Below are 10,632 nucleotides of genomic sequence, written 5' to 3'. Positions count from 1 at the left end.
ATAACTCCACTAGCTGCTTTAGTATCAAAGCAGTGAACAGCAGCTTCCCAGTTATCTAATCCTTCTCCAGGGATTCTCACAACGAAAGAGTAAACTGTGCATTTTAGCTCACTCCTGATCATTTTGAACATGCAAATGTCAAGAACTCGTGGGAAAGGCACTGTATTAGGGAACCACAGGTATACTTGTAAGCACAAGCCCCCATGCAATGTGTACTATGCACCTGTGTATATACTACAAATATGCACACATGCTTGTATTTAAATTAGAAATCTTTCTCCTTTCATACAACCATGTTGGGTCTCAATTTTTAACTCTCTGATACTTTAAAGATTTCTGAAGGTCAGACATTTGTCTTTAATACAAGCAGCAGCTCATGTCACAGGCAGTGATGTTCACCTGGGGCTGGGCCCAGGGAAACCAGCACCTTCTGTGCTGCTGCCTAGGAGGGACCCCTGATCCACCACACTCCACTCCACCTCCTCACACCATGTCTACATGCTACTGGCAAGGAGGAGGGAACAGAATCCATTGGAAGAGAAACAGTAGCTGAAAGAAGGACAAATACGGATACTAAAGCAGAGGCAGCGATCACGCTCCCTTCCCCTAGAAGGGCTTTCCACTGCTGCCTCGCTATCTGCAGCCACTGCTTCCCCATCTCAACTCCTGCCACAGGCACAATCCACCCTTCAGTTGTGAACACTTTGTCTTGTGGCCTCCATGGCAATACCCTCCCAAGCCTTCGATGGCTCTCTCCTCCCCCTCCTTCTTTCTGAAAACCACAGCCAGGAGAGAGATCAGCTAGACAAGACTTTAAGCCGGTGCAAATGTGAAATACAAGGTAAAAAATCAAAACAAAAGTATTTTGCTATTACTGGGCATGCTGCATACATTGTGCCTAGTAACTGTGGCAGTACCTAGTGCAAAAGAAACTTAGCACAAATCTTTTGTTTTCAAATGACATTCAACTCAAACATGCATAGGGAGAGTAAAGTTATTTTATTAAATCATGCACATCACGTGTGTTAGTGCAAATAGTTTAATCTGTACTCCAGAAATTCTATTGTATTTTTATATCTTTACAAAATAGATTTAAAACAATTATTTACCTTAAAAAATGTAATTCTGAAGTTAAGCATTTCAGAACAATATTTGCAATAACCTATATACAAGAGGTACTAAGTACCACTGGCATACGAGTGTTCTGTGGTTGGGTGGCTTCCTGTAACTGAAAAGGATGAAATGAATGAGCTAAATGACAATATTTATTTTCTACAAGTCACTTGTGGACTATTTTTTCCAACTAATAATCCTCCCATTAGCAAAACCCATGTAACTTACGACAGAACCTTTAATTAAAGGACAATGACCCTTAAAACCTCACAAAGTGAATTATATGCTAAATTTCTATTTAAGTATTTAAACTGTCAATTGCCAAAACATTCCTTAAAGCCAATTGAATTGCTGAGATTACCTCCCTATTTTGAAGTTTTCTTTAACACAGCCATTTTACTTGACCATTCTTTAGCATATTCTTTAAGTCTTTAATAAACTTTTTTGACAGAACTGTTGAGCTGAACAAGACAACTACAGTCTACTTTTAACTCAGCACTAACTACAGTGATTCCCACCAAAAGTCAGCGAATAGCAATAGTTATAGTACTTAGGTAAGGAAAATAAACCTTGTAATGGGGACCACTGCATCATACTTACAGCCATGTGATGAGGATGCACAAAATTTTACTACCAAATTAAAATCATCTTCACCTGACAGTGTTTCATCAGGTATATGATTCCAATTTTGTAGCATTTTATGTATCTTAGCTGTTTTCCAGCTAATCACAGACGTGCTGTAGCAGTTACAAGTTACGTCAACAAAAGCTTATCTAAAGAGCTTCTCCAGCTCAAGTCAGAAAGTATCGAATGACTGAAAAAAATAAATTGATACATGTGATATGTGAGAAAGTATTCATACTTTTAAAGAACATATTTCTTTAAATATATGAAATTTAATAAATTACATTCAGACTAAAGTTAATGTAAGTTGAATCACTGCACTATGTCCATCAAATGACCAAGTACTTGCTCCCAGAAATACCTTAGTTCACTCAAGAACACACACATGTTTGCACTCGCACACGCGCACACCAAATACTTTAGGCTGGTCTTCACCACCAATATCTCTTATCTCTTTAAGGCTGGACATGAATTGTGTTTATTCCCAAAAATCATTATTAAAGCAATCCTTATCAAAGAAAAATATGCTTCCTTCAAAAGGCATGGTAAGAAAAGTTTTCTTAAGTCTTGTTCCCAAAGCTCAGTGACTAACAGCAAGTAAAATGGTATAGCAGTTAAAAAAAAAAGTCATACTGAAAGGCACTGAGCACATTGCATCTTGTTTCCAGAGTATCTTCAAGGTTACTTGGCTTGGGTGTCCAAATCAGAAGTGTATTTTTTCCTTTTAAATCTGTCAATCAGATTCCAAACTAAGTGTCCACAACCCTAGCCATTATAAATAATTTGGTACCAAGAAGCCTACTTTAGGCCACCATTATAGTATTCAGAATCCCAACATACTAATTTAAAACTTGCATGAAATTGTAAGCAAAAATATTGCTCACAGTATGATGAATAACAATTTTATTCCCTCTTTATAGACAGATACATTTTATACAGTTTAAAGCGAATGACCCTACTGCTGTTCTCACGCGGAGCTGTGCTGTATTAAGAGGTAAAAAGGAAGAGAATTAATCTGTTTTCCCTCAGTATATGAATGTTGCCAGCTTCTAAAGGGAGGACGGTGTATGGATTCAACAACAGTTCTCATGGAGAGGCTCTGGTTAGGCCTGGGTACAGCACCACGGCTGTTACAGCAACCAAAGCTGCCATCACAGGCATCCAAGGCCATTGTCTCTGTGTGGAGAGAAAAAAAAAATCAATATCATATTTGTTCTAATTCATACTAATCAGTTTACCCTGTGGTTCCTGAAAGTCCTGAGTACCTGCTGATAGGTATCACTAAAATGTTACCCATAAGCCCTACTGCAGGCTAGTCCTGACTTAGAGCATCACAGTAAACCATGTTTTTCTAGCAAAGGGAACTTCACAACCCTTCACGACTGAGGATCTTCAGGAGAACTTTTGGCAGTTCCATATTTCCAGCTTCATTACTGTATGCACCTCAAAGAAATCTGCTATTTAACACGTGAGGGCTTAAGATGTTTAAAACATTGCTTGTGCCACATCATCACTAGACAGAGGTTTATGCAGTACTGACATCTTTAACTTAGCTTTTGAATGTTTAAATGCAGATCTATGAAATCAGTTTGTAGCAGATCCGAACATCATCATTTCTAACGGACTGTCTCAACATTTCATGACAATAACATTTGAAGAGGAGGACACACTGAGAGATGTTAGAGAAAATGCAAGCTGAGAGTTCAGAATACAAACCAACCGCCTATTTCTCATCTTGTCTGTTTTTCCATCTTCTTCATAGCAATAGTGAGAAAAATTTAAGTGTTTAGAGCCAGAGAGGAGTTTCTTAGTCCATAAATAGGAATAAAAGCTTGTTGATTTTTCTTATTATTTAGAGGCAAACTCTTCATTTTTTCAAAGTTAATTAAGCAATTAGGTTTTCTTACAGGCCCTAGCATCACAGCATTGTGCAAAAGGTAGCTCATTTGCTGAAGACAAACTGAGACGCAGTTAGAAGAGGCACATTCAGAACCAGTTAGAGCAAAATTCATTGTTAGAATTTAAAAAAAATTAAATCACACAGATGTTAAATGATTAGTTGATTGCTCAGCTCATCAGTATCAACAGAATGGCGTATTAAATGAAGGGTTTGCTTCAGGTAAAGAAATACCTGTGAGCATTTCACCATGCACTATTTTATACAGAAATGGCACAAACAGGTGAGAGGGACAAACATACATCGACTGAACAGTAGTGCTTGTACCTTTCGCTACCACAATGGGCCGTAACACCAATACAGGAAAGCCAGGATTAGGCCGATGAATACGGCTGGGACGGGTTGTAATATGGAAGGCTAAAGAAGGGAAGGGATATTAAAAATCACTTTGTGCTATAAATCAATCAGGTAAAGATGATTTAGAGAGGGGAAAATAAGTCAGTGAGTTTTGTTTTAATTGAAATGTATTAAAGACATCTAACACAATACAGCATTATCTAATCTGGTATACAAAGTTAGTACACCATTCTACTCAAATGAACAGGGATGGATGTTTAAAAATCAAGGGAAGGAAGCAGAAAATGTCCTAAGAAACCTCTTGTCACAACTTGGAATTTAGCACTTCAAACCAATACAAATCTTAAGCTGATTTGCCTGTATCTTATTTATAGTTGATTTTAGTTTTTATAAGCGATAGGAAATCCCATGTGGATTTCTTAAGGTAGAAAAGACTCACATCAGATACTGAGTTTTTCAGCTACTTATTCACTCCTTACTAGATAGCCTTTCCCATTTTCCATCATCAGCCTTCATTAGTGAATCAATTACAACTATGTCCACAGGCAAACCCAGTAGTTCAGACATTTCGATGAGATTGTAACATGGTTATACAATAACATCAAGTACTATAAAGCAGGGAAAGTACTTTTCAACTAGAGATACCACAAAGATCAGCATCTCTCTAGCAGATCAGCAGCCTTCTGACCAAATACAATTCTAAAAATTGATCAAACATTGCAGCTGGGCCCAACTCCACCTGACAAGACTGAAGGGCTCATTTAGCTTATGGCATTTTCTCAGCTAAGTTCAATTAACTGTAAATTACTTCACATTCTGGATGGACAGCTTCTATCCTTAATATGATAAATTGAAAGCAAAAATGGGCCTAAATTCTTTTTCATCTGTCCTTGGAAGATACCTGCTCTCTTTGTATCCTAGCCTCTATATTTGTGCACACACAAAGACACACAGAGGTTAAGTTCAAACCATGCGAAATATTTCAAGAACTTATTTGTGCCGAAGCCACCTTGATTTTGTTCAAACAAACAAACAAATAAGTAATAATTCCATGTTTTCTAAGAGATTGTAATTCGAAAATAAAATCTCATCCTGTTATGAATTTGTACAGGTCACTTAATCACAGAACCTTCAATATGGTTCAAAACACAGGAATTTTAAAAAGTATTCTAGTCTCTGCCATTCAGTTTTGACCTGTTTTAATCAAGGTAAATATTTAATGGAAAGATTACATGTAACTGTTGAAGTCAATTTCATGCAGGATTATTTTTGTGTCATTGGTGCCACGAATCAGGAGTGCCACCTTCCCACAAAAATCATGTTGGTAGAAATAATCACAGCAGTGTTCAAAAAAGTGCCAGAAGTTTAAGTCAACCAGAGTAGCAAATGTTCTCAAACCACTCACATATATAAATCTGTATATAAAGCGCATCAGGAAATAATCAGTGACTCCAAGCATGCAAGCACGAGTAGTACATCACACTGCTAAGCATTTCAGAACACAGCACTGCCATTTTTAAAAAAACCTAAAATGTAAGTATAAAAACTTAATATTTAAATGACATCCCAAATGGAGCACAGAAGCCTTATCTTTTCTAACATTTGTTAGTTCACTGAACAAGCCTGTAGATTTATTTTTATTTGGAAGTTATATGAATTTATGGCTGAGACATCCTGGCAAATGAAACAGATGATAAATATCCCCCACATTAAATGAAATTGCCTCCAAACAACAAAATTTTCCCTCTCACAAACTTATCAACATATAACAAATTCTCCTTGAGGAACATTTAAGTAGGTGCTTCATCAACAATGTGCATCGTGTATTAAAGTATGAAGATATGCAAACTCAGGTACAGATGGGCTGCAAAAAGGAATAAATCAAATCCCACAGTGGGAAGTCACTTCCTGTGGGACACTGTCCTCAGAAATGAAGTAACAAATTACAACTCCAGCAGAAGGGGACAATGGTACTTGAAAAATTTGACCTTGGAACTCAGCTCAGTATCCATCATGCTTCAAATAAACCACAAGATAGATGTGTTTTGCATAACTAACTGTGAGCAATGCTTGCTTGAAGGGCAAGCTTGTCCTGCAAGTCCTTATATGGCTGGACGCTGACCTCCAGGTTTCAACTGTCGTAACTAACTCCTCCTGCGAAAGCAGATTTTGGCAGCTGCTGTGGTTCCTGATTTCATTCAAATACTCACCCCACATTCTTCCTAGAATTCCCTTTACCTTGCAAGCTTTTCTGCTTTCGTCAGGTGCTCTAATTACTGTCCCAGTATTTCTTCCCGTAACTATCCCTCTTTTTTCACTGATGAATTTAATCCTGAGGTTGTTTTTAACAGAACAAAAAAAATCTCACTTTTACAATTATTTACTCCGTGTGATCTCTTCGATTAGAATGGGTGGTTTTTGGTTGGTTGTTTTTTAACTTTTGCCTACTTTAGAAACTCAATATTATCTGAGCATTGCAGGAGAACTCTAAGCGTGAAGCAGGTTCCAAGAGAATTACAGTGTTATATTCGTGAAAATTTGTCTAAAAAAACTAAGAAAGGCTTTGAATTCTTTACATCTTTGACAGTCCTACTACATTAGAGGTTTACATTCAGCAACTGGCTATGGGAAGATTATTCATACAAACTTTGGGCATCTAGCAGCCAGCTGATTTTAGAGGATGCGACCTGTAAAAAGTTTTCTAAATGGCTATTATAGAGCATCCCTTAATCCTGTTTTGTACTGTCCACCACAAGAGTGGTTCCCTCTGCATTGATCATAGCGGCACTACAGGAAGATGATACACCAGCCATCCCAGGGTAGTAAGGTGTCTAAAAGAAGGCCATGACCACCCTGTAACATTTCTGACACATCGTTGGAGGTCTTCAAAGATTTAAGTATAAAAACAAGTTGTCTCTAGCTGTAAACTCGATTCTAATGACACCAGCTCTTAAATTCACTTCAAGAGAAAATAATACTTTCATTAGTCAATAGAAAGGACAGTTCACTGTTTAAAGCATGAGCCAATCGGGGATATTCACTGTTAAGAAGCACGAGCAAGAGTAAGGAGGGAGCACTCATTGTAATAAAAACTAATTTAAGATTCTTCAAAAAGCTTGCTTAACTCATTTGGATACTGGTTTCTCAGCTTTTACTTAGGTATCACTCTACAAAATTATAGAGTTTTCCTTAATTTTGTGTCACTAAAGACAGATTTTTGCAAGGCAGCAGATATCTAGGACCATAATAAAACTGTCACAGAGCTGTAAACTTAACTTGTATGTGTAACTGTAACAGTGTAATGACCTGCAAATTTGAGCAGGTAGTACCAGAACGGAACTTTGCATGTAATAAGGTACATAGCCTTTTTCTTTAAAGTCCATCCTTTTCTACTTGACACTTACACATTCCCTCAATCAACAGAATTGTCAGTGTCATAAGCCAACTTCCCTGCATATTTTGTACAGACTTACGTTGTTTCCTTTTTCTTGTAGCAGCTTCAGGTTTTCTTTACACTGTTTGAGCTCCTCTGTAAGTGACTGGTTTTCTTGTTCAGCCATCTCATACTTTGCCTTCATCTCTGAGAGCACAGTCTGTGTTCTTTCATACTAAAGACAAAGAGAGAACAGTCTGCAGTCCTCCAGACACCAAAACACATGCTTATATTTGTTTAGTGCATAGCTTCCTTTCCTGTCATCTGCCTAGAGTAACTCACCTTGGATCTGTACACTCCCTTTTCATAAAAAAACAAAAAGGGAAGAAAAATCATAGAAAATTACAAAATCTAAACTAAGTGAAGATTTTTGTCCTTGACTTTGAAGGGCTAGGATGACTAAAGGCAGAGAAATATTACGTAAATGCAAGGCACTAATTCATCTCTCATACCCAAACAATTACTCATTATCATGTTGGAAAGTACTGTAAAAACTATGAAGATAAAGCAAGAAACAGGAGAACAAGTAGTCTTACATCTAGGCTGTAGCTTAAATAGCAATGCCAATCAAATCAGTGAAAAAATTTTACATGAGTAAGAAAGGCATTAATAATGTGCTCAGTGTGAATCAAGTATAAACAACGCTGAATGAATGTGTCTCATGTTACTAAGCATAGGCAGCTTCTCCCGTTTCAAACTCACATTCCATTTGTTCTATAGATCACAAGCTTTCTAGTAGCCCTCATGACAGGGATTAGTAGCAACAAAATCAATGACTTTCAGTACTGGCATCTACCACAAATTTAAGATGAGGCATCTTTACAAATAGACCTGATTACAAAAACTGACTCACAAGACGGGGTTCTTCAAATTCTGAAAACAGTAAGGAATGTCATGGGTGAATTAATGACAAAGCACAGAAAAGGACTGCAAAAGAAACTGGAAGTTGTGACTGAGGAAAACACTCAAAATGCTCATAAGAGAAAGGTAATTGTTGGAGACTATAGCCTTCTTGCAGACATTATTTTTAGAGGCTAGGCAGATGAAATACATGTTCAAAATGCTAACTTGATGAAAAGAGATCCTTGTAAAGAATGTGTAGTCCCACTGCCAAATAAAGAGTTTAAATCTATATATTTATATAGTCTAAAAAGAATTAATTTTGATTCAAAAGATACAATGAGACTTTATACCATGATGCTCAGGAAGAGTCTCAAAAAGGGGTTTTTACCTGCCTGAACCAGCTTAAAAACAAATTAAGGTAGCGCACAAAAGTAAACTTTAGGAAGTTCCCAAAACATATGCAAGTCATTTTATCTGAAACACTTCTTTTTAGATTTACCCCCCAGATTATATATTGTTAGCTACCATAAAATATTTGCAATAAAAAGCATGAAAAATTTTCATTATCAGAAATCTTATATTTTTCCCTTTAATTTAGCTTAAAAGTCATTGACCATCACATTCTCTCAGAACAGAAATGATGTTTCGTGTTACCTCTTTCTGAACATCTTTTGCTTGACTCTCAGCTTCACTAAGTTGGCTTTTTAGACTAGCTGCATCTCGTTGATGCTTTTCTCTCAAAGATCCCATCTGATTTTCAAGTTCCTTTCGAGACATTTCCAGAACACTTATATCGCTGGTTAGTGCTAAGCTCTGTTTCTGAGAGCTGAAAAACAAAATCCAACTGATTCTTCATGTGTTTTAAATTGTAAAGAACAAGAGATTTTTTTAACACACTTTTCATCCTCCAAAGATTCACACAAAGATTCACAAAGATTTTAATATGGAAATAGCAACTTAGAAGCAGCATAGAAGTACAGATCATTATCTCCCTATACAAAGCACTGACACAAAAGGCTGAGTAAAGGCTTACTTTTAAATATATGTGCACAGCTTAGTGTGCATAATTCACCATAAACTATAGTTTAAATAATTTATCATTCATCATTTTAGTGTCTTAATTTACTTTATTATTCACTAAGTGTTTATTACATTCTTATCAAAAGCAGCAAAGTAAGTCAGGTTACCTTACGGTGATAAGACAAATAATATGGATGGGTTTGCAAAATAGCAAAAGATAGCTTGGTATAGTCATTTGGTGTGAAAGTGTGTTCAGCCCAATACTATGATATATATATATGAAATGTCAATACATTTACTGAAACACCACCAGACATCTAGTATCACTTTTGTGAAGACAACAATAAACACTCCTCAGCTTGATACTCTCCTAGACAAATCCATTGTGCCCTTACCTAGAGAGCTCCTTCTCTTGTCGCTGAAGCTCAGATGTAAGCAAAGTATTTTCCTTCCTTAGTGTAACACATTCAGCTTCCAAAGCACTCCACTCTGCCTTCAACTTTTCAAGTTCACCTGCAATGAATAAAATGCAATTGAGTGAAATTTTGTTACTCCTTTAAGTACCATCAGCTAATAAATGGAGGAAAAGCTGCTATCAGTTGTAAAACTCAAACATACTTGATTATAATAATGTCACATGAATTCTCTCACAAGCACCTATAAAACATTACAGTATCTGTATGCTGTTATGGGGTTTGTAAACCATTTAACAAGCTAGTCTTTTTGTTTGTTTTATACAAGCTCTTTCTAAGGCTCAAAGGAGTAGCAAACAGCTTGTTTATGAGTCTACTCTTGTTATTTTAGAAACACTGGCAGAAAAGTGTATTTCAAGGAAATAATTTCCCACACTTGAAAAATAGTGAACATCAAGAATTACTAGGTACCATGCCTCTGCTATAAGGAATGGAATATTTAAAGCAATAACTAAAGGGTAAAAATGAATGAGATTTTGGAAATATTTAAGTCCTTGGTGAAATAGATAAAAATCAATGTTAAACGCATCTTTGTAGTGTAATGACACTGAACTGGACAAAGGCTTCTAAAAACTTCATAAAGATTAACCAATTTAGAATATAAAGCATATTCTACATATGTCAACTTCTCTTTTGCATGTACAAAGTTTCAGTATGACCTTTTGAATTCTATTAGCAGATTCTCCAAGCTATAGTCGTGGAGTAGTGGCTCTCAGCAAGACCTCATGAGATAGGAGGGCGTTAAAGGTAAAGTGATAATGATGAAAGAGGCAAACAAAGGAGCCCAAAAGTAGCCCTATGCTGGCTCAGCACAACATACTTGTGTGTCTCTACATCATGTGTCCAGAATAAAGCTCTACATTTGTTTTAAC

The 10,632-nt window shown here is 36.6% G+C and overlaps 1 protein-coding gene across 31 annotated transcripts in view; it reads right to left on the bottom strand.

Moving 5' to 3' along the window:
- Positions 1 to 980: 980 nt before the first annotated feature.
- The window catches only part of SLMAP (sarcolemma associated protein), an 86,371-nt gene continuing 76,719 nt past the window's right edge, over positions 981 to 10,632 (bottom strand). For 16 of the 31 annotated variants that reach the window (XM_062008124.1, XM_062008130.1, XM_062008131.1 and 13 more), the window contains 4 exons: positions 9,683 to 9,800; positions 8,922 to 9,093; positions 7,465 to 7,599; positions 1,026 to 2,913 (listed from right to left, as the gene is read on the bottom strand). In XM_062008124.1, coding sequence (XP_061864108.1) covers positions 2,824 to 2,913; positions 7,465 to 7,599; positions 8,922 to 9,093; positions 9,683 to 9,800 — 515 coding nt within the window. In that variant the 3' untranslated portion in view covers positions 1,026 to 2,823. Of the gene's footprint in view, positions 2,914 to 3,961; positions 4,052 to 7,464; positions 7,600 to 8,921; positions 9,094 to 9,682; positions 9,801 to 10,632 lie in introns of all 31 variants that reach the window. The other 15 variants (XM_062008143.1, XM_062008125.1, XM_062008152.1 and 12 more) reach the window with 2 other exon arrangements.

This window comes from Colius striatus, chromosome 15 (assembly GCF_028858725.1).
Source record: "Colius striatus isolate bColStr4 chromosome 15, bColStr4.1.hap1, whole genome shotgun sequence".
Lineage (NCBI taxonomy): Eukaryota > Metazoa > Chordata > Aves > Coliiformes > Coliidae > Colius > Colius striatus.
The sequence above is the reverse complement of the archived record's forward strand: the minus strand, read 5'-3'. Positions and strand labels throughout refer to the sequence as shown.